At 35.6% G+C, this 24,640-nt stretch overlaps 4 protein-coding genes across 4 annotated transcripts in view; all 4 read right to left on the bottom strand.

The window, feature by feature from the left end:
* LOC142337485 (peroxiredoxin-2-like) overlaps positions 1–24,640 on the bottom strand; it is a 538,029-nt gene that overhangs the window by 176,865 nt on the left and 336,524 nt on the right. The window lies entirely within an intron of this gene.
* LOC142337484 (transmembrane protein 64-like) overlaps positions 1–24,640 on the bottom strand; it is a 227,808-nt gene that overhangs the window by 47,165 nt on the left and 156,003 nt on the right. The gene's annotated exons all lie outside the window — the stretch shown is intronic.
* The window catches only part of LOC142337483 (COP9 signalosome complex subunit 5-like), a 235,183-nt gene that overhangs the window by 122,680 nt on the left and 87,863 nt on the right, over positions 1–24,640 (bottom strand). The window lies entirely within an intron of this gene.
* The window catches only part of LOC142337998 (uncharacterized), a 67,353-nt gene continuing 54,918 nt past the window's right edge, over positions 12,206–24,640 (bottom strand). The window contains exons 7-8 of the mRNA XM_075387631.1: positions 19,049–19,233; positions 12,206–13,192 (exon numbers count right to left, since the gene is read on the bottom strand). Coding sequence (XP_075243746.1) covers positions 12,344–13,192; positions 19,049–19,233 — 1,034 coding nt within the window. The 3' untranslated portion in view covers positions 12,206–12,343. The remainder of the gene's footprint in view (positions 13,193–19,048; positions 19,234–24,640) is intronic.

The raw sequence follows: 24,640 nt of genomic DNA, 5'->3' as shown, positions 1-24,640 counted from the left end.
TTCGAGTCATGATCTGACATCAACGAATTATAGTAGCAAAAAGGCTGGCACGCACGGCTTATTTCGAATTATAATCGGACTCAATCAAATCATAGTCCCTCTATTTCTTCCTAAATAGCCCTAATTTGGTTAATTAAACCGAAAAAAATCGAACCATAGTCTCTTTAATTCCCTCTCATAGTCGTATTATTTCGAAAAATAGGCCAGAATGATCGAAACAGTGCGAATCATAGTCTAATTAATTCCCTCACACAGTCGCATTATTTCGAAAAATGGGCCTAAATGATCGAAACAGCGCAAATCATAGTCTGCCTATGTGGATTGTTTGATTAGATGTTAGATAAAGAAAACTGCCCAGGAAACTTTAACTGACCCATCATTGAAGGGCTACTCTAACAATTTTTAATATACTCCTTCATAGAGTACGTCCAAAGGCAGATTTTAATCAGAGAAAACAAAATACTGACAGAAACGTTTGCTATGGAATTAATTTATGTGAAAAAGCGTACAGATGCTGAAAATTTATGAAATCGTACTGATTGATTGATGTATGAATGATCTTGGACGTTATGATGCATCATCCAGTTTTTAACAAGAGAGTGTTGGACGCCATTTTGAATTCCCCATTGGCTGTTTGTTTCGATTCCAAAAAATGTGCCTATAAAATGATCATTGGGCTGTGGGAATCTCTTTCTATGATACTGTTTAAATGATCTTTGCAATAATGGGAACAAAAATTTCAACTCGCCATCACAACATCACAACAGATAGATTCATATATCAATCAATTATTTGCATCACACGTGAAATTCCACTAACGTGTCGCTATGATATTTCAAGGTCATGATTACAGATTATTGATTTTTTCAAAAACTTATTTTGTCAATTTTTTAATCATTTTTGTTTTATTTGCTCAAGTTTGCTCCCAGCCAACCTATTAACACTTAACTTAATGAAAGCGGGCATCTCTTTCTGTGATACTGGTCAACGTATCGCTGAAATAATGGGAACCAAAACGTCAACTGTCCATCCCAACAAAGATTGATTTATCAATCAACTATTTCCAACTCACGTCAACTTCGACTGACGTGTCGCTAGAAAGTTATACTGTAAAACTGGAAAAAATTACTTTCAAGCAAAATGTAAGTAGATCACAGACAACAAAAACCGGACCATTGAAAAACATTTGCTTGTCTTGATCGTTTTGCTCATGCAGAAATAGGATCAATTTCGAGCTCCAATATACATTTGGGTTTCCGCAACGCACTGGGAAAAATAAAATCATTTCGAGGAAAATCAAAATTCTAAAGAATGTGTTCTTATTATCAACTTGTTGGCGTGATCATTGCATTCATTTCTTTTTTATAAACTCAGCAATAAAAAATGTTTCTCAATTTTGTGTCAAATAACTCTGATTTCGTGAGCAGGTTTTTTCCCAAAGTGAATGCAATTATCTTGCAACTGAAACTCAGAAGCTTGTTATAAACTAAGTATTTAACACACATACACACTGACAGACAGAGAAAGAGAGAGTGAGAAGAGAATGGAATGGGCGAAGTCAAGGCTCTTTCACAAGTGTTCCAATACCTACCGGAAATCTTGTTTTTACATGCTGAAGTTTGTAAATATTCTGTAAGTTCTGTTAGTTTTTCCTTTTCAGACAGCAATTTTTACTAGTGATTTTCTGTCTGATAGCTGTTTCTTTTGCCTATATGACTTTTCAAACTAAAAAGTTATTTCATGACAAAATTTTAGATCAAAACTTTTCTGAAAAACTCGAAACTCACTGTAATGCTTAAAATGCTCAAAATGAGAAGCCAAAAAATCAATAGACGAAAATCAGAACAAATATATCAAAAAATTTAAATTGTTTGCAATTGTACAATGTACTAATAACGAAACTCACATCTAAAGTTTTCGAAATTTACGAATTGTTAGTGTAATAAGGTTTTGCAACCGATGTAACAGAAGATTCTGATAAACTAGCATCTTTCATGTTTGTTGGTTGCAGCCAAATAATGATCTTTTCTGATTCAAAAATCTTAAACTTTTGTTTTTCAGCGTTTTCTTTTGTTCAGCAAAGCTAAACAATTTTTCTCAAGCTAAACACCTGAGACACGGGGGAGAGAATAAGTTTGTTGGTAATTTTTCTAACTTCATTTGAAGCTCTTTGCTGCGGCAACTGAGTTGCTTATTTGTTGTCGACTAGATTTATCCAATATAGAGATCCGGAGTTGTCACCAATTTTAATCCGCAGCTTTGGGGATTTAAACTTATCCAATGGAAAATAGTTCGGTGGCGGTGAAGCAAGCGGATAAGCAAGCAAGCCGAATTTCGAAAATGAGGTTCAGTAAGCCGAAAAAATTTGGGATAACCGTATTGTAAGGTGCCCCTGGCGGACCGGTCGGCAATAACCGGCCTGCGGTTTCTGGATTACATCCCAGAGCGGATGAGAAGCATGGTCATAGACCGCGGTCCGCTGAGGAGGCCCGTAGCCACTAAATGTCTATAAATTGACGTATTTTTGTTTATTTGGTGCTTTGGAATACATTATGCAGAATAAAACTATGCGCAGTGTTGATTTTAACGGTTGACAATGTATTATTTTGGATAGGTTACATAATTATTAAAAATTTTTTGGCTTGCTTTCATGTCGTGGCTTTATTTCTCTTTTTCCTGATCATATCCATTATCGGTCGACCACTGTCTTTTCATACACAAATATCGGTCGACCAGGGTCTTTTCATAAGTTGACCTATCAACTGGGGTGTAGACTAGTTTGACGTTTTCTGTACTTTTCGTTTTTGACAACTGCGCCAGAAAAAAACCTTAGCTTTTCACAAGTCTTAGACAACGCATTTAGATGCAACGAGGAAATTTTCCATTCCTTCTAAGTAATAATTACAAAAGTGAACCAATTTCAGTGAACGTTAGATTATGATACTTGTATAAGTAACACAAACAGAGATTGTCTCCGAAATTTATCACCAATATCGGTCGCCCTAAAGTCAACCATGACCATTAAGGTCGACCTAAAGTCTTATCGTGTCCATTATGGGTCGACCACAGTCTTTTCATACTTCTACCTCTCATCTGGGGTGGCTTACTTTTACTTCGGCTTACTTCGCGTTCACTAAATAGTTTACTTACAACTGCATTCGGAACCGTGCCTTCCCATTGCCATTCCGGATCGCCAAGCACAGTGTTGCTTGTAGAAAGCTGTCAGTAACTCGGGAGAAAATCGGTCCAACATAAAATTACGTAAATTTTTAAACCACGTGGGGTTTGAAATCTTGGTCATACCATCATAATAGGCTCGGTAAACATTCTTTTTTACATTTTATCGCTGTCGTTTTTTAACAAGGGTTGCTTCTTATCAATAATTCTTTTTGTTGGCCGCCTTGATTGGGACTGTTTGCCTGATGTTTTCTATCGTTGTGTTGCAGATTGTGCTTGGTCTACAATAATTTCTCCAAGGTGATCCAAGTGTGGTTGGTGTGACTAGTCTCTTTATTAGTTCACTCAATATTTAGAGAGGCTAAATGATAGTGTTAAATGATGCGGGGTCAAAATATGCGAAGCGGAAAGCTCGGACAATTAAAGGACTGTAACTTTTTATTGGATTGAAGCTAAGAAAACCCTTGGTGATAAAATATGTTCAAAATCGTGCCGAAGTGTGTAAGGTTTGAGCCAATAGCTAGTATTGTTGCTAACTTCTTGTCAAGGAAGCTCAACTAACTTACAATTCACCAGATCTTATGATCCGGCGGAACTTAAAGTAAATATCGGTTAAAAATCATTTAGAACATCATTGCTACTCGTTTCGACAAATTCTAAGCTCTTTTTTTAGGTTCAAAACTTGTTATTTGCTATCTGATGGCTCCTGTTGCCAATTTGAGTTGCCGTCATAATCGCCGGCCTTGTTTGTCATCTCGGAAACACCAGTTTAGAACAAGGGCACCAATTTCACTACATGTCTGTCGAATTCGCCATGTGCCATTTTGACTGTTGCTGATCCTACGACGCCATCGTCGCCTTTGATGACTTAGTAGACCCAACCCATTTTGTATTCACATCGTTTCACTGAATCATCTACCATCCAAACAAGTTCTCCCTCTTTCAGTATTCGCACATATTCTTGACCACTTCGATCTTTGGTTTCATTGGGGAAGATATTCACGAATCCATCTTTTCCAGATCATGTCGGCATATGCTTGAGCCATTTTGAAAATTTTGTTTGGATCATGGTACCGCTCGCTGGATGGCATTAAAGGTGCAGTAGCGTTTTCTCGTTTTCCCAAGAAATGATTAGGTGCGAGTCGAGTCCTGTGAAATCTTCTGAGTTATCACTTACTGCTGTCAGGGGTCGCGCTAAGTACCTTGACTGTGAGGCTTCGGTTGTCTACAATTGCAATCATAATTTTCTAGCAGCCTTGAGCCAGTCTTCCCCAGATACCACCAAAGTGTTGGCCTCCGAGAGGGTTGAATTTCCAAACAATCTGTTTCGGTGGTAAATCCCTTTCAATGTTAGTTTTGCGCCGTGCACCCTAGGAATGCCATCAGTTCCTTAACTGCTCCAACGAAGTTCGTGCAGTTGTCACTGATGACGGTACTGGGACAGCCACGTGTTGCAAGGAATCTTGTATTTGCAGGTAGACATGACTCGGTGCACAATAACTGTTCAATTTCGATGTGTACTGCTCTTACTGTTAGACCAATGAAGAAGCAGCACCTTCCTTCAAGGTGCGTCGTAGGAACATCACTTCGATGGGTCCTAAGTAGTCTACTCCAGTGTGGGTGAATGGGAAAACAGGCTCATCAAGTCGTACGACTTGACGCTTTGCTCTTAGCAAAGTTGATTGTTTGGCATGTTAATCAAATTTCGAATGCGTCATTTGATTTTTCACCCAAGCTGTTCCATTTTCCTCTATGAAGGGTGACAATTTGGCGAGGTTCATTTTTTTGAATTTTTTTACTGGCTTCTATCGACTTTGAAACAAAACGGAAGCTATCGGTTTGAACAAATTGAGAAAGCATTTGCTCTGCTTGATGGATCTCCTCTCCTTTGAGAGGTCCCTTCTGCTTCGTCTTGAATATCATGCAGTAGGCAATCAAATTTTTGATTCTATTTAACAGAAGCTATTAGCTTGTGTTTCTGTCGATACAGCACGGATAGCATGCTCGGGCTCGAGTTCGTCCTTTTGACAGCATGGCTTTGGCCAATTATCTTATTACCATCCTTTTGTAGCCATGTCGGCCTGCTCAACTACACGGACTCCCATGGTCCTTCAATTGACATTCCTCGGAATCCTATGTTGCTAGGGCTTTCGACACCTTCAACGTTTCTTCATTGATCCATTGACAATTTTTGCAAAATTTTCGCTGCTTTTTGGAACAAACAATTATTTCCGCTGCTTTGTTCGCAACGAACAAGAGTCGGTCCAATGATAGATGTTGTCAATTCTGACATCATAATTGTTGAAAATCTGTTTTCTGAGACGAACTCTGTAAGATGTAAGATGAGGCCTGGGGTTCTAACTTCGGTTTTTTCATGTGTTTGGTGGGTGCTAAACAACATTTCCCCATTATACAGGTCATTCTTAGCTTTGTTTCATTTTGCAAATATGACACAACGTACATTGCTTCTTCTGATTCATCTGTAAAGTTGTGATTCATCTTCTTGTTTCTCTCAACTCTGAGCACCATTGAATGAACGGTTTTGAGTGATCTGCCGTCAACTTTTTGTCCATGTTTGCACCATTGCTGCCGAAGTGCTTTTAAGTAGAAACCGCATTTGTATGGTAAAATGTGAAGATATCCCAAGGGGGTTGAACACTGCTGAGACAAACGATAGAACAACTCTCTGAGCTATTTTTGCTGGAAATTCTTGCTCAGATTCACGACAGACAATGAGACTATCTGTGTCCACTTCCAGTTTATTCCACGGATTGAAGATGATTGTTGTTCATTTTCGAAAATCTTCAAAGCTTTCGTTCACTTGTCTGTCTTTGGGATCTGTGACTTGACTTCATCGTCACTTGTTGTCCATTTTGTCAAATTCATTCCAACTTTCTTGAGGACTTCTCGGACTTTTGAGATTTGTTCTAATTACCTCTGAGGGGTTTGGACTGACTTAAGGAAGTTTTCAGTGTAGAAGTTTCGCTGAACCGTTTTAAAGATACTTTTGTTGTTCACTGCATCATCTTTCGCCAATTGGCGCAAAGCGTAATTTACACAAGTCGGCAAGTTTTTCTTCCTAAAATTGTTCCGTATGTCCTCGTAAACATCAATTTTTTTGCTGTAGGTCTTCTCGCCAGAGTAATCGTAGCCATCGGTTGTCGTCGCTTGAGACAGCCAGCGATTTGAAGAACCATTGCCTCTAGGTTGGCTGATAAAGCTACTTGGTGTTCTCAGAAGCAAAAAAAATTCGATAAGTCTCTGCAGCAGGTGTGATCAAGATATAATTTTGACAATAAAGACTACGCCATGATACTTTGCTGCGGCGTTGCACTCGCTTCTTTCTGACTTTTTCAATTGTATACGGGTTAATGACAGGATGACGTGACAATTGTATCGGATTTCATTCAGTTCAGTTTGGTCAACCTTCCGATCGTATCCGCTGTTGACATCCGTGTCAATGGTTTCCTAGTAGCGTTTCGTCTTCCTGCAGGAGTCGTTCTAGGGACTTGAATAACCCCATTGCAATGTAGAAGTTGTTCGTCAACTTCACTTCGTCCTCTCGCCATGGAAGAACAAGATCTTAATTTTTACCGTTGTTTGCTCCCGCGTCATGACTGCTCCATGTTCTTCTTTTGATTGAGGGGTGATATAGCAGTTTCAGGCGTAGGACTAGATATCCCACCACTTTCTCAACTGGTCTGCTAATTTATCATCTGCAATTTATGTTGCTGTTGTGACAAGAGTTAATGCTTTCTTTCCTGGTAACGGAGAACTTAATGCCCAACCAGTCTTTGATTTCACTCTCCAAGTATTCTGACTTCTTGAATTCAACAGTGTGATGGATGTCGTACCAATCTTGTCCAAGAATCACTAGAAACTCGTTTAGATGGTAGGTCTGATTTCTGATTTGTCAATTTCCTCAAAAGTGGATAATGGTTTTTCAACTGTTGCAGCTCCACAATTTGGTCAACTTCAGTTTTCGGGCACATAGAATTGCACTGTGGTCAATGGTCGAGACTTCTGAGGAGCTAAAACTGTTGTTCGCATTATTTCATGTTTGACATCCTGTAAGCCATGGACCCCGGCTAATCTAAGGACGCTTTAAGGCCATGATATTGAAGTTTCGGTACCACTGCCTTGTCTACAAGTGAGGTTGAGGATCCCGAAAAACACATTGATAGTTCAATTAGGTTTTGGTCTCTGCTCGTCAGTTTCATTCGCACCACTGGAAATCTTCCCTGAATGATGTAAGTTTTAACTGTCGTTGCATTATCCAAAACAAACTTTGTAGTCTTCTTCTTCTTCGCAAAGTCAATGTGTAAAAGTTTGTAGTGTTGTTTTCCACAACTGGTTACACTTCATGTCCTGCTTTTGCAGTCCTTCGACAGGTGACCTGGTCTCAAACAAATGAAACACAGTTGGAACTTCTGGACATTCTTGTGTGGTTCATTTACTTTCTTTGAATTGAACTTATCACAACTCCAAAAAGGGTTTTGTCTGTTCTTGAAGGGACATTCGAGGTTCATGGGGTTGCTTGAAATATCAGCATTTGAAGCAAAGTACTCGTCTTTGGGTTATCGCCGCTTTAAAATTTGTTTCTGTCAAACGACGATTTTGTCTGTGCTAACAGGTTCCCATGAATTACCAATTTAGAGGCATGCCTCTCTTTGAAAACAATCTTTTGGCTCTCAGTAATTGACGCTTTTGCATATACTGCAACCAATGTTCTCTCAGTCGCTGAGAATGTTTTTTCGTTTTTGAATTTAGCCCTGCTAGTGAATGTAGGTCGGAATTGTATCCCATTTGAGTTAAAGAGTTTAACACATTCGAAACCATATTTGCAAATTTGTCAATTTCCGTGAAATTGTCGTGCTGAACTGGGGAATGAGTATGCATTTTCTTGTATTGAGCATCGACTATGAAATCTGATCTGCCGTAATTTTAACAGAGTATATCTCAAGCATGGTTGTATGATTGTGAGCTGAATCCCATTACCGATTTTGCTGCTTTCGCTCAACCCAAGAGAAGGTTCTTTAGGTATTGCATCTTTTCAGTAGAGTTGATTTCTTTTTGATGGAAAACCACATCAAAAATCCCCTACCTCCTGAAAACTCAGTTAGTTCTAGTTGGGACAGGCCACCGGAACTACCACTTGATACTGGTTGATAAATAGCTTTTGGAGTTATTTCGTTCGCTATGCTCCTAATTTTGCTCTCGGCAGATGTGTTTCGAGAGGTGTTTATGTGAATCTGACTTCTGTTTGTTTTGGACTAATGACGTTCCTTGTTGCTGAAACAACGTCTTTGTCAACGGCGCTTCTGACTACTTTACTCTAAATGATATATGGATTTCTGTTTTTCTAGAACCATTGGCCCAATCAATGGCGATGAAAAGAGTCCTGTTTCCGGTTGAGATAGCTTGCTAGTTTTGGATAGGTGCTGAAACGCTTGTCGCCTATTGCTTGTGTGACATTCGTGGGAGAGCGACAACACAGTATGGAGAAAATGGCCTTCTAGGGCCAGACTATTGAGCCGCTGATTCCGCCCACCCTTCTGTTCTTTCTTGACTGCGTCTTGACCCAGCACTTTCTATCTCATCTGCCACTGATCTAGACGCTCTTGAGCTTCCTCGGGTCAGTTCAGGTTTTAGAAGTCTTTGATCGTAGTCGGTTTCAGCTTTTGTTTCAATTTCAAGGTTTTGCTCATGCTGTCGCAGACGCAGTTTGTCTTATTTTTGTTGCAAATTTAGACCAATCTCTTGTAATTATTGTTGTTGTTGACGTTGTTGCTGCTGTAGACTTAATTTTTCTTGTCCTTGACGTAATTCAATTTGTGCAGGTTCCATTTCTATTTGAGTTTTTTTGTCTCTCAGCTGTTGCTCTGCTTCTTGCTTAGCCAACAATTTTTCAAGTTCCATTTGCTCGACTTCACGTTGTCTCAACGAGAGGGACTTGGCAGAACCGAGTTCCTTTCTACTTTTTTTGTCAGCAGACTTCTGAGAGCAAAACTCAACAGTTTTTCCCTTTGAATTTGAAATGTCTTTATTGTTGCTAATTACCGTCAGGTTTGGATCATTTTTGCTACTTGATGTGGATGCCACTAGGGATGTTTGGCTTCCACAATCCTGTGCCCGTTCTGCTTGATCAGGTGTCGATTGTAACTCCTGCTATCGCTGACGTCCACAAGTCTTTGGCTGCCATCTTCTGGTTTTGTTATTCGAATCCATTTTGCCTAAACCTCATATAAATTTCAAAATAACTCTTCTAGTTGATTATACAACGTCTGTTTTTCGAAATCGCTTCAGTTTTTTGCCTTCAACTTCTTCTCCAAAATTGACAGTTCAATCAAAATGGAAGCAGCAGCTTCCACTAATTTGAATGCTCGGATTGTGTTTTTCCGGCAGTCCACGACTGTTGTGCGACAACTTTCAATATCTCGGAGAAACTGTATTTTGTCTACTACCCACCGCAAAATTTTATTCTATCTTTCTAACAAACGCTTGTGGTCATTGTCGAAGTTTTCAAAAAACTTTGTTTTTAGTTTTAACTTCTGCTGCTGTCTGTTGGTCTTCTGAGTTGTCGTAAGTCTCGAAGAAGCATCGATAGGAACTTTTGGCTGTCTTAGTTTTTTTTGTGTCAGGTAGCCTTCTAGCTCAGAGGGTTGTCTGGAGAATAACTTGAGTAGGTCAGCTTTTTTTGCTCGAACGTCTTGAATCGACCTCTAGTGTTCCAGTCAACTGTTTTTCAGCGTTTGCTGGGACTGTTGGTGGCCATCGTTGCTGGTTGTGCTTTGATCCACCTAATTGAATTGAAGAATCGTTGCTGTTTGCGCCACTGTTATTTTTGTCGTCCGGGTTGACGGACCAAAAGCTGCGGCTGCTCTGGATCCTCAGCAGAACTGAAAATTCACAGACTAATTCCTCACTTATTTGGATTGACTAATAAATTCGTTGAGAAAAAATTAGTCGCTCGGACGTTCAAAGGACTGTAACTTTGACTTTGATTGAATTTAAGATTATCCTTGGTGATGAAGTATGTTTAATATCCTGCTGGCTGAAATTTGAAAGGCTGCAGTCAATAGCTAGTATTGTTGCTAACTTCTTGAGAGAAAACTCAACTAACTTAGAATTCACCAGATCTAATGATACGCCGAAACTTAAAATAAATATCAGTTAAAAATCATTTCTAACATCTTTGCTACTCGTTTGTGATTGGTAAATCACGAAAGTGATTCGGATCAATATTTACTTAATGAATGTCAAATCAGTGCAATATTTGCTTTTGTTGACATAAGCAAGGCTGATACGTACTAACTCATTGATTTAGCAAATTTGACAATAAATAACAAAATAACAAAAGTGCACTTTTTGCTCCTTGTAAGTGCTAATAGCCACACTTGTGGGTTTGATGGGATAACATTCGTTGAATGCTTAGAGCTTAGCCTAACCGTGTGCTATAACCTCGGTTTGCTCAAGTTTTCCCTTCCCAAAACCTGGGGGTGTACATAATTTCGGTCCCAACTTGCAAAATTTTTCTGTTTTGACAATTTTTGAGTTTTGACAAATTTTAATTTTTTTTTGTTTGAACAGTTATTTCTTCCTGTCTAATGGTTCTTATTGCTGATTTGAAGTGGCGCCAAAACTTACAATCCAATAAAATAGATTTCATATAAATATTTCCAAGCTCTCTAAAGTCACTTCAGTTTGAAGTGTAGGACTTTAAAACCTACCGAAATCCGGTTATGCATTTTGTCCAGTTTCGTGAATCGATTAGAAGGAAAATGCGAATGAGCCGAAAGATCTCGCACACAAACTACTGTCTTCATAAATTGTTGTGAATTTTCTCAGGAGTTGCGAATATAACAGTAATATATGGTGCCTGCCATTGGCAGAGGTTAACCATAGTTAGCAAGCGTCGCAAACTCCAGTTTGACAAAGTTTTCGATTTACAGTTCTTGAAAGCATTTGAACCTCGAACTTGTTTTTGTTTTTCATTTCATTTCCATTTGGTATTTTTTAATAATGAGCATTCAATACTTCTTTTTGTTTAACGGTAAGTGAAAATTAATCTCACAAAATGATCACAGACAAAATACTCGTTACAAAAAAACGTCGGATCTATTTACAGAAGTCACCCTATAAGTTGGAAACTCATAAGAATCGAAAAACTCCACTGTTTGACTAAGCGGATGATTTTTGAAAACGATGACCCTTTCTATTCACTATCGGTTATAATATGCCCAGATTTTTACTCCATTATTCTTTCTCTGGCCTGATCAACCAAAACATTATCGTAAAAATTTATTCTGCGAGATTTTGCCAAGAATAATTTTTCGAATATAAATGCTTTAACTGAGTGTGGCGTGCACCAAATAGGAAACATTCAATTTTTCAACATTGGAATGTTCAATTTTGGTACGCCAAATGTTCATTTACGTGAACATTGCAAAGTGGAACAATATCAGGATCTATTCTGTCTTGCCCCCCCCCCCCCGAGTGTTTTTTCGTCCCCCCAGTTACATTGTTACAAAATATATGTTGTTATGTAGCACGTTACTAAGTAAAAAAAATAGCACGCGCGGCTGGAGGGTGGAACAGATATAAGCCCACTAAGCTCGGGGGGGAGGGCTCAAAACAGAATAGATCCCAATATCAAATAATGGTGGAAAAATGTTTAAAAATATCATTACCGCGATAATTTGCTCTGGAGTAGGATTAAGAAAACGCCCACAAATTTTAAAAAACTCTTAGTTTTGATTGCAGTTGTAATTTGTGATTTCCTCAAATACTTAAATTCTGCAATTTTTGAAAAGATGTTTCCTAAATTCTGGAAACATTTCGGGCTGAATTTTTACAATCAGTATGGTGATCATTCGGGTCTCATTGTCAAGAAAATGTTTTACAATGTTATATGAATGAACACGTAGATTGATAGATTGATGTGCTATTTGGTCTAAAAATTTATAGGTCTTATGAAAAGCACTCTTAATAATCAAAATGGTGACAAAAGTAGTGGGCATAACAATTTTACACCTCTGTGCTATGTTTTTTTAAACCATTACGTTCAATACAACAACAACGGGATCACGGGATCACAAACTGCAATATATCGGGGGGGGGGGTGCAAATAATTAAAATTTAAAAATTTTAAAAATTTTATTAACAGTTATTTTCGAGCAACATTGTTTGCTTGTTTTGCTGCTTTAAAACTTTTCCCGGCAAACGGCGCTTTCTTTTTGAACTTCTTTTTCTTCACTTTGTTCTCACTGTTCCTCACAGAACTCCCATGACTTAAAGTTGTCGCGTGGTCACTGTACATCGACAACTGCGGGGATGCCGGTAAAGGTGGCAACTCGCTCATATCCTCATCAAGTTCCGAGATGTGCTCGTTGATCTTCGAGGGCCGATTATATTCGGCAACTGTGTCAACTTCGCTCCCGAATGTTGTGACCTCCGACACGACACTCGACATCGTTGCTCGGATACTTTGCATAGTTCGCGTGTCATCATCATGCGTTACGAGTGACGCTCGCTTCGTCGACCGAGGCGACTTTGGTGGTTTCCCAACGACGTTATTATTTGACTTGGCAATGACAGAAATAACAGTCGAAGGCTCACGGTTCGGTTTCTTTAACTCGAACCCACCTGCTCGGAAGTCAAGATGCGGTTCTTGAATCATATGTTGGATGTTATCCGTCGTCAGTTCCGCGATGTTATCGTACAACTTCGGACCCAGATCCATCGTCTCCCGTTTGATCGGGCATCTGGGATCCGAGGGTTTTGACAACTTCTTTACCCGGTTCTCCATGGATGTCAAGCGATCGTCAGGAATCAAAACGACCTCACTTCGCTCCACGTTTGTCTCTGGTATCCAGATGGTTTTGTTCAAAAGGTGACGTTTCCAAAGATGCCGGATGAGAAGAATTAGGAGTAACAGGAGCAGAATGACTCCGAGGGCGATAACGACATAACACCAATAGCAGGGCGGTTCTGGTCCTGGAGTTACGGTTGTCGTCTAAACATATATCTATCAATCATAACCTGTCACCCGTCAAAACGTTAAATCAGCCAAAATGTTCGCCAAAATCAGCCAAAATCAGCCAAAGTTTTATAGGGAAAGCACATAGTAGGGATCTTACTTAGTCGGTAATTCAACATCTGCCAAGAAATAATGATCAAGTTTTGACGAGGCGTATCAAATTTCGGTTCAAGAACTTCAATTTACTTCAAGAACTTAGGATAAGTTGAGTCATAACAGACCTTTTTATCAGTGACGATATACGGTCGAGAAGTATTACCGACACCAATTCTTCATTCAAAATTTGCTATTGATATGGATATATAAAGGACTGATGGGTGCACTCTCGATAACTCCATCTTATATCTAATTGTTCAGAGGGAGACAATTTAATCTATTTAAACATTGTGTGAAACCCAAATGACAGAATAGTAAAATAAAAAATCATTTGTGTTACGAAACTATTTTTAATTAAGTACTCTAGAATTAACAAAATACCAGCAACTAAAAACATTTAGTTGCAAAAAGGCAGTTTTGATGATTGAGAAACTAAAAAAGTGGCTATTATTTCAAATGTTTTGTTTCGATAACCCTGTGTAATTTTTAGCTTGGAAACTAAAAAATTAATCGCGAAGTCAAACATAAAAATTCCCGAAAAGAAGAAGAAAATAAACATACTATTTTGTATTCACTTTATTTTACTCTAATTGTTCTGACCCACTTTAAGGGGGGGGGCAACTATATACTCAAATGGGTTTTTTTTGTTCAGACAATTTTGTCCGAGCGATATAATCATCGTAGAAAATTGTGAGTGGTATAATTAGAAAGCCCATCCAGCGTAGATTGTGGAATTTAAAAGATTTTTTTGATTTTCGATTTTTGGGGGGAGTTACAGAAGTTTAAATTTTTGTGAATAGCAGTCGATATTACCTTGTTTTAGTTCATATTTTCCGTGATTGTTCCAAATGTTCGTTAATTTTTGGTAGAATATGTTAACGGTATGTTTTACGTATGTAACGTAAAATATGTTAAATTATTAACGGAAATGTTATTTATTTTCTTTCTAAAGACGGGGTAGTGTTGCTAAATTGTTAGATTTGTGTTTTTGACAAGAATTAAAGCTAAATTTTTTCAAAAATAAGACTTTTTTCGTCAAAAACGGGAGCAAACACGCTTTTTTATCCCCTTTGTTCAAATTTGCTGAAAATGGACATCTTGAAACTGCACTCATATTCTTTGCAAGCTCAAAAAGAGCTAGCTGTGGTCCCGCCGGCTTTAAGAGTCTTCTGGAGTTATAATAATATTGCGTGTCTTTGGCAATTTGAAACTCCATAAAAGTATAAAATTCATGATTTTTTTGATATACTGCAAAATTGTGTTTAAGAATTGATCTTTTTCGCAACAATTTGAACAAATGAGCGTATTTTTAGCCGCGCAGCAAAATCAGGAGTGATGTTGATCTCAGCATAGATACAGGTTTTAAAAAATCTCAGCAAGTTTTTAAAAATTTTAGATTTTAGAGGGGCGCTGCCATTTATGAAAAATTTCCGCATTTAAGGTTTTTTATGTAAATTAATGATAAGAATATCAAACCAGGACTCAATTATTGACAGATCCTATTTACAAAAAAGAGACCCATTGATAGAGGCCCTATGATTTCAGAGTTAGGCTCATGGTTTTTATGGCTGACCAATTGTTTTCGTTAGTTTTAATGGACTTCTTAAGTTTTGCTTTCATTTTGTATGCTGTTTGTAGTCCATTGACTTAGTCTCCCCGATAAAAAATCCAATTGATTTTGTAATAAGCAAAAGTAAACATAGAAATTGTTTTCAGTTGTTATTTAATGTCTCTAATGACAGTTAATTCATTTGTTTAGGAAAATGTCAGTGAATTTTTAGACTTTTTAACCAATTCATCACATTTGTCACAACTTCAGGAGTAGTCTCAGTTTAAAACAGGAGAACCTCATTTCGTCTGAGTTATGAATTATTGTTCTTAACGGTTTTGTTATTAACTGAATGTTTCCTTGTTGAATTATCACATTGTCTCGAAATTATTGTCAGGTGCAATTGAAAGACAGGATAATTAGGAATAAAGCACAAGCTTTGAAATAAGGCGTATCTGAAAATGTTAGTTGTTTTGTAGAATATATGCTTTTTGGCTGAGAAACAGTTCTCTCGCAAAAGTTAGTGGATTTTTTGGATCTTTATCTATGTTTGTCTTTCTTTTTGTTGTTGTACGACATATATCTGATAATGACAGATCTCAATTGCATTCCTGGGACGTACAATTGAAACTTTTTAAAGACTTCGGTTTATAGCTATTCGATATAATAACTTTCAAATAATTTTTTTTAAAATAAAATTTTTTCAGCTGTCCTTTTTTTGCTTTTGATTTTGTCATCAAGTAATCAAGCTCACTAATAAAAATTTTCAACTACTTTTCTTTATTCAAAGATTATTTTCTTGGCTGGTTATATGTTTTGACTGATGACCAATTGTATAACCATTTAATTTCATAAAAAAATTTCGAGAGTTCTATACTGTTCAAATTTTCGGCCTATTTTATTGTGATGTCATCGTAGTGCTTTCATAAGGAGGACCAGTTGATGCTAACATGAGAAGCAAGTGACGATTTACAGTTCTTGCAAATAACAACATAAAATTATAATGCCTTGAACACTATGATTTCGTAAAAAATGTTTGTGATGTTTGGGCTTCTGCTTGTATTTGTTTTCATTTTGTAGTCTTGTGACTTAATCTCATTAATAATCAGCACAATTGGCTTTTTGAGGTGTTGCATCCTAATTGATCTACTTATTGAAATCCTATGTCGGTTATGGCTTTTGAAAATATTTGTTTTCAAAAACATAATTGTATTTTTGAGCTTCACCATTTTTAAATTGATTTCGGTCGATTTGTAGCTCAGTCTCCAGAAAGGCATGTAAAAACGCGTTTCCAGTGAGCTATATTTTGTTCTTTGTACGGTTTTAGTTCGAACCGTTTGTGTTCCGACTTTGTTACTACTCTTACTAAGAGATTTCATAAAATGTTTGAGATTATATATTTGTAAGTTTTAAAGGATTTTTTTCTTCTTTTTAAATTATAACATTAATGTTGAGTCCCATTGGATTTGAAATATTGTGCAATAGGAAGATTTTGACGCTCTTGGTAACATTTTTACTGTTTTAGCGGGTTGACTGCCATATTAGTTGCAAAGTTTACTTTAACTTTTTATTCTGCCGGTATTAATCTTTCTTTTTGTAATGATATGACGTACCCTGGATAATGACAGGTCTCAATTGCTTTCTATGCTGATATAAAGGAACGTTTTAGCGCTTTCAGTTAATATTTAATGATATTATAGATTTTGAAATAAATTATTTTAAGAAATGGAAACGTGTTTTTGAATTTCGAACCATTTTGCTCTATTTTGTCGACCTTTTACCGAGTCGCAAAGAAAACAGGTCCAAAATCTTTTCGAATGAAGTATAGCTTATTTTGTTTGATTTCGTTGGTATTTTTTAATTATAGACATCAAATTTTGGTCGTAATGAATGTTTGTTATTTGATTTTTATTATTGTATTTTCTAGTAGTCTTATTAACAACAGGTTCCATTGGCCCTCAAGCATTGCTTTATAGTATCCCTTTTGTGGTTGACTGAACGATATGTATGTTTTGAAGGTTTTCGCTTTCATTTGGTAGCCAATAGTGTGGATGAGTGAGGTCGGAAAATTATGTGCGTAAGCACATTAACGAGCCCCCTTGTTTTTCTTTTAGTATTAGTTCGACTTTGGAACTTTATATGGTATTGCTACTAAATACTTTGGTTTCCATCTGGTCGTCATAATGTTGTAATAAAAACGTATCGAAACAGTTCCCAAGTGATAAGTTTAGTACAAGAAAGATTTGTTTTCGAAAAAGTTTCACGTTGAGAGTGTTGGATAAAAAAAGATTTGCAAATCAATTGTTTTAATAACACAATAGATCAAATCAAAAAGTTCAGGTGTTTGCGCTTTAATGAAGATAACGCAACATCATTTATTAAACTAATCATAATTAGGTTATATTTTTGTTTGCGCAGAATCTAGACCATTATAGTAGTCACGTTAATAACTTCTATAAATTAAAGAATTGAAAATAAAAAATGACAATATGCAAATTTTTGATTAAAAAATTAGCTTTTCAAACAATTGCAACCATCCATTTTTTGGTAAAAAAAACGAAAAGAAGCGACAGCTCCACACTATTTTTGCTAACTAAGAAAAACTTGACGATCGGAACCCTGATAATAAATAAGGAAAAATTAATGAATTTTTTTCTCACTTCGCTGTTCAACGCTCAAGAATTGGTAGCAAATTAGTACGGTTTTTCAGAAAATCAATTTGTTTTCAATTCGAAATTTATAATTTAGATATTTTCCTCATTTTCAGCTCAGTCTATCTCTTTATTGTTAGAAAAATAAATTTAATAAGCTTGTCTATTAATTAGCTTTAGTAAAAATAATCCCATGTCGAAATAAATAGCAACTCGCAAAAAGTCAATGGTTTTTATCAAAACATTCAGATGTGATAATGGTACGAATTTGTTTTGATCGTCATTTGATTGTCATCAATATGAGGTTAACGACTCCAAAATTAGATTTGAATCATTTTTTTCTCATAAATAATTAAAGCTAAGTTTTCAGTTTAAAATCAGAAATAGGTTAAAGAAAAATGTGACGCTGCCTATGGAACAGAACAAATGGTTTCTTTAAACCATCGTTTTTTCTAACATTTGAATTGGACCAAAAATTGTCTTTTTTGTTATCGTTGTTATTGGTTTCTTGTAGTTTTGCTGCTATTTAACTTAAATTAAATTAGTTTTGTTTCACTTTCTGGAATCGCGTCAAATAAAATCATTGAATTGTTCAATGCAAATTTCTTGTCAGCATTTAAAGTTTTGAAAAAAAATCAACCATGGAATATAGTTAAATTTACCGGCAAAATTTAGAAAGCAAAATTAAGCAAGTTTGGAAAGCTCTATTTGTAATTATTAAATAGTTGTTGCTACCAGTTAAGCCTTGTTGAGGAAAACTTTTGGTTCAATAAAAAGCAAAGCCGTTAAATGACTAACGTGACTGTAGTTATTTTTCAAACGTGGAAATTTAAATTGCAATGATTAGACAGAAATAACTATTTTTATTATATGACAACTTACATATCAGATATTTTCGTTTTTTTTGTGGTATACAGATACATTTAATTTTATGGAACGAAAGAAAATCAACGTTTGATAAGTTTTAGTATTATTTTTATAAAAGTCACTTTATATCTTGAGCTTCGATAATTACTCGAAATTTACGAAATTCAAAAATGGTTCAGTTAACATATGCAACGTTTGAGTGATACATATATAATAATCGGCCAAAATGAACTGCACAAAAAGGGACCAATTGAGTTTATAGTTACTCCACGATTAAAATTGGTCGTAACAAAAATGAAAGTATGGTCCAAAAATATATCGGCTTTGCTCTAATTACTATCATCTTACAACACTAGTTGTTTTTGACGTAGTAGTCGTGATCTCGATTTCCTCCACAAAGTACTGGAATATAAAAAATATTTGCTTTAAACATTTGTTTCCTTCTAGTGTAATTAAAGTTTCAATTATTGGACCATAAGTTGTCTCTCTTTTTTTTTTACTAAAGTTGACATAAGATGACTTGTTTCACCTTGTGGAATCTGTAAAAAACGATGTTATTGAATTCTTTAGTGCACCTTAGGCAGGTTTTTTTCAGATCAGTCTGCTACATAATCGACACCCTTACTACCATTGCATTAATTAAATGATAAATTTTTGTAGTCATCTTACAACACTAGTTGTTGTAGACGTAGTAGTCGTGATCGCAATTTCCTCAACAAAGTACTGAAATACAAAATTGGGCACATTTGATTCTGTCTTGAGTGTGATGTTGCGTGACTCTACAATCAGAGAGGTGATCAGTTCCATGCCATCTGTTGAGCTCAAAGCTGCCCGTCCGTCGCTTCTTTTCGACCCTTAAACAGTTTAACATTGAAATCAGTTAAAACAGTTTAACATTAGAGTCAAAAAAATATTAAAACAGTTTAACATTAAAGTAAAAAATCAGTTAGAACAGTTTAACATTAAAGTAAAAAATCAATTGAAACAGTTTAACATTAAAGTTAAAACGGCCGCATCATGCAGCGAGAGAATTTGCATCGTACTTTCTTTTTGCTTCATCCACGCAATGCAAAAACTGAATTAAGCTGACTTGAAAAGAACAAAATAGATACAAATTTGGTTTCAAACCCTTGAAGAAATTATCCCCTCAAAAGCATACTTTATATTGTTAGCAATTATGTCCGACGACAACTCGGTGGAACAGACCATGAAACAGATTATCGAAAATCGACAGGAGGAAGTAGGAGTGCTTTGACAACAAAGTAAGGTTACGAACCAAAAGGTTAGAAAATCGGAAAATTTTGTCGACGAAATTGACGATAGACTCCGCGATCATGAAGCGTATACACGAAACGATAGTGTGCGAATCATGAACCCTCCCTTCAACGCCAGTAAAAACGAAACATTGGCGGAAGAAATCATAAAATTTTTTGAAAAATATTTGGATATTAAACGCATAACAGAGATTGAATTAGTGGCTTATCATGTTGTCCCTTCTCGCAGACCGTTACCAGCAGGAATTATGCCCACTGTGATCGTTAAGTTCGTTCAATTTCATAGGAAGGCATTGTTTATAATAAACCGACGCTAATTAAAAAGGTAAAAAAAACCCGTTGAATTAAGAAATATATACATCAACGAGCATCCTGGTCCCGTAGAACAAAGCATATTCTCCGAAGCTGAAAAACGTGGGCTTATTGTGACGTCAAGAAATTGCAAAATTTCAGTATTATGTTTAAAAATGGCAGCAATGAAAAAGATTTTGTGCGTGTGGACTATCTGAATGATCTCGACAAGTTGAAAAATCCTTTCAAAAAGCAAGCTCGGCAAAACATCACTAACACTCGAGAGTGCAAGCGAACCCATCATCGCATGGAGGAGGCCAGATTGCGAGCTGAAAGTTATGAAAAAATGTCACCAGAGGAAAAAAGGCAAATGATTAACAAAAAGTTCTTACCTGAAGCATAAAAAGGAAGAAAACTCTAAAAACCTAACCTTTATATTTCTGTTCTCGTTAGAACAACAATATATGTGTTGTCTTCTATGTAAGCGTCTCGATTGAGCAATCTCAAGATTTTCTTGGGCAAGTTAAACTAGATTTTAAAAAAGGGGCTGTGTATTGTTTTTTTGTGTTTAAGCAAAGTTAAATTTGATTTTTTTTTTAATTTTATTTTGTCAATGTTTTGTTCTGCGACTTCCGCGAAACAACAACAGTGACATTAAGGTATCTTCAAGAGATAGGATGTATTTCTGCGACTTTCTCGGAAAAACATTTGAGAATACTTTTGAGAACAATTACAGAAGTAAGTACAATTGTGTTCCTGCGATTTCAGCGGTGATACAATTGAACCTAAGAAAACAAGTTTTTTCTGCAATTTCCGTGGAAAAACCACACTGTGATGAAGTTTATTTTATGATTTAGTCAAACCAATGCAACTTCCGCGATGTTTCACGACTTATTACATGTGTACAACAGTTGTTTTTTATTTTTTAAATCACTTCTTGAATGAGAAGAGCATCTTTTTTTCTTCATCACTACTGTAATGCCTTAGCTTGCGATGGGTTAAAATAGATGAAAAACGTCTACTTTCTTTCTACTGCAGAATATACGATCACTGAGCAAAAATATTGAAGAACTTAGTCAATTGGTCTGCAAAACGACCGTTTGGTGGTAGCTATAATTGAAACTTGAACTACCAATGCAAATGAATTTATCAATGCACAATTATTCCAAAAAAAAACAATCAGGCAGTTATTTTATGAAATCGGAAAAAACGAGGAGGTGGTGTTGGAATCTACCTGAAAAAAATCTTGAAATTGAGGTAATAGGTTGTGAAATCAGCAATGCTACACAATTGCTTACCATTTTTGTACTTAGCAATACACCTCACTTTGCATTTACAATTGTGTACAAACTACATGATACAAAGGAAGATATTTTCGTTTAAACATTAAAATTACATCTTGACAATCTACCGAGAAAAAAAATTATACATAATGCTGTTTTCGGGGACTTCAATATTAATCTGTTAAACACTTCGTTCACGGGATCATGGTTAATAGAATTTATAGAGATCTATGATTTTTCTCTGAAAAACCATGAACCCACAAGCCAAGGAAGGTTTTCTACTTCTCTATTAAATTTGTGCTTCGTCAATTTTACACTTTACTTCGACGTTGACCAAATCAATAAAACCAACCCTTTCAGCGTTCTAGGTAAAACAGATAAATTTAAAATTTAAAATATCCCATCTGAGAAGATTTCATTGAGGGTTTGGAAAAAATCTGAAAACCAAACTCACTTAAATCAATTTTAAATTTGGATGTACATTGGTATTTATGATTGTGAAGAAGAACTCCAAAATTGGGAAATCAATAACGCTTTTGCATTGATCAACGGTTTATTAAGCGATGCATTGTCAAGGTTTTTTCCAAAAAACACTGAATCTAAATAGAAACAACAAAAACAAGGGTTCGATTAATGGAACCGAAAACGATGAGGTTTTTGAAGAACCAAACACTCTTGGGAACGCTACAAAAACCAGCTAAACCAAGTTACAAAACAAGTTGAGGAATCGAAAAAAACTTATCGGAATCTTTTAGTGATACCCTGGGACAAAAACCAAAGTTTTTTAAAGTCATGAAAAAACCTCAGCATATCGTAAATATTAACCGGCTTTGTATAAATAACTTAAACGCGATAGTTTGAACACATAAATGTTTTAAAATAGCTAAAGAAATTCCCATATTTAAATCAAAAAACAAGCTACTTTGCAGCAATTACTGTCCTATAACGTTGTTCCCTGTAATCAGCAAAAAAACGAGTTTTGAAAACAAGAATAGTTGCTTTTCTACAAAAATGTAGTCTCTTGCACTCCAGGCAGTTCGGTTTCCGAGAAAAATGAAGAATCAAAGAAGCGATTACAGGCTTAATTGAAAAAATCAGAGATTATTTTAACAAAAAAATAAAATATTTCTGCACGTTCCTTGACTTAAAGAAAGCATTTGACACTTTTGATCACAAATTGCTTCTAAAAAGTGTGCAGATTACGGTTTAGGAGGACCAGTGTTAGCACTTTTGCTAGACTATTTTTCCAAAACAGAGTACAATTTGTCATCGCTGCAGCCAAAAAGTCTAACTTGCAAAAGATACATACGGGTCTTCCCCAAGGTTCTGTGCTCGGTCCTAATCTCTTTCTTATATCTATATAAATGAAATTCCAGAAGATTTTTCAGAAATTCAAAAAAACATTATTTGCAGACGACAAATCAATACTTCAGAACTACAAACCTGATTTTGTAATTTTAATTACAAATGAAAACTTGAAGAAAAAATTAGCAACTGGTCTGAAAAATATAACTTTACGCTTAGCACGTCAAAAACACACAGAGAGTAATTTCCATGACTTTCTGGTAACATGTTGTGAATGGACATGAAAATGAAATTATTCACAGTTCCAAGTTCATAGGTTTGATAATTGGTCAGAAGCTAGAACTCTAAGCGCACTTAAAAGGAATTACAAAAGCAATAATACCAATGGTCAGTACAATAAAATGTTTTTCAAACATTTTTTTACCGTAAATGGTTGACTAAAATCTACATTACCTACATTCAACCAGTTATTCAGTACGGAGTATTAAACTATAGAACACAAAGTAAAACAAAAAATATTGAAAATTGAAAAATACCAGAGATTCATTAGAAGAACTACTATCTTTGTTTGAAGAGAAACGATTTAGTAGAATCTTTAGGAGTGAAACATAAACTAAGCACTTTGAGGGAACTCCACATATACGAACTTTGTGAATATCTTATAAAAACGTTTAATTGAGAAATAGCTGAAACAAAACATTTCTATATGGATCTTTTTAATGAAGAAGAAGTTAGGTTATTTCAATCAGATAAAAAAGAATCCAGTTGCAATTAAGCAAAACAACTAACCAAAATAAAAAAAGGTTATAGGTAACAGGGTGAGGCGACTTACTAATAAGATTGTAAATTTAGATAGAGGCATAATAAACAGTTTCATAAGACTGATTTTGTAACCGCCAAATTTTTCTTACATGATTTTCGGGACAATTACATATGCGGTACCAAAAAAACTTTATTGCACCTTTTGGTGAAAAATAGGTTATTCAATATCCAATTAAGATAACAGAAATGATTAAACTCTTATTCTGCTCAGTCGAGGCGTCGCTATACAGCCTTTTCAAGCTTTTGATGTCCTTGCAAGTACATTGTTTATGTTCTTGAAAATAATTTATTATTATTAAAAAATCAGTTAAAACAGCTTAACATTAGGTCAAAAATTAAGTTACAACATCTTAACATTAAAGTAATAAAAATCAGTTAAAACAGTTTAAAATTAAAGAAGAAAAATTCAGTTAAATCATTTCTCAATAAAGTCAAAGAAATAATCTCGCTTGTTCGTTCTAGTTAAATTTCATGAGAGTCAAATTGTAATAGCAGCATTGGCTCTCTAGCTCAGAGGCAATGGATCGCACGACTTACACTGACTTGATTGCTATAATTTGCAAGAATCAATAAGATTAATGAAATTGTCGACTTTAATAGTTTCATATAACTAAAGAAAACCGGTCCACTGAAATCAGTTCAAAAAACAGAAACGTTACAGCACAATCAAGCTCCGATTATAATGGACCACAAGACGGCTAGTGCGAGACTGTGCGCAGCACAGAAAGCTCTGGCATACTTCTAAACTTTGTCAAATCCTTTTCTTTGTTTTTGAAAAGAAGAATTTCGTCTTCTGTCGGTTTCTCAATTCTCAAAGTGTAGCAATTTTCTGGATCGATTTTTTGTATAACCCTGAAATTGAAATACTTTTGACAGATATTAAACCACTTACATTGTCAGTTATTTTGCATTATAAAGCAGCTTATCAAAAAGATTCTCAATACTAGAAGTCAGTTGTAAAACAACTATTCAATACAAACACATTTTCAAAAAGAATTTGCAGCGATTACATAACGCTCGAAGTAGAAAAAACATAAGCGTCTCTTTTTTTCTCCTCTAACACTTTTCTTCATTTAAAATTTCTGTTAGATCAAAGAACCAGATGAAAAATATTCGCATAACAAATGCTATCGACCATCACGAAATCATCAAAATTTAAAGTTTTGGTACTAAGCACTTTGAGGGAACTCCACATATACGAACTTTGTGAAGATCTTATAAAAGCGTTTAATTGCTTATAAAAGCACCATGTTTTATGCATTAAGAAATTAGTTTCAAAATGTCTT

This window comes from Convolutriloba macropyga, chromosome 4 (assembly GCF_964194025.1).
Source record: "Convolutriloba macropyga chromosome 4, txConMacr16.3, whole genome shotgun sequence".
In the NCBI taxonomy this organism is placed as follows: domain Eukaryota; kingdom Metazoa; phylum Xenacoelomorpha; order Acoela; family Convolutidae; genus Convolutriloba; species Convolutriloba macropyga.
This window is presented reverse-complemented; position numbering and strand designations above follow the sequence as displayed.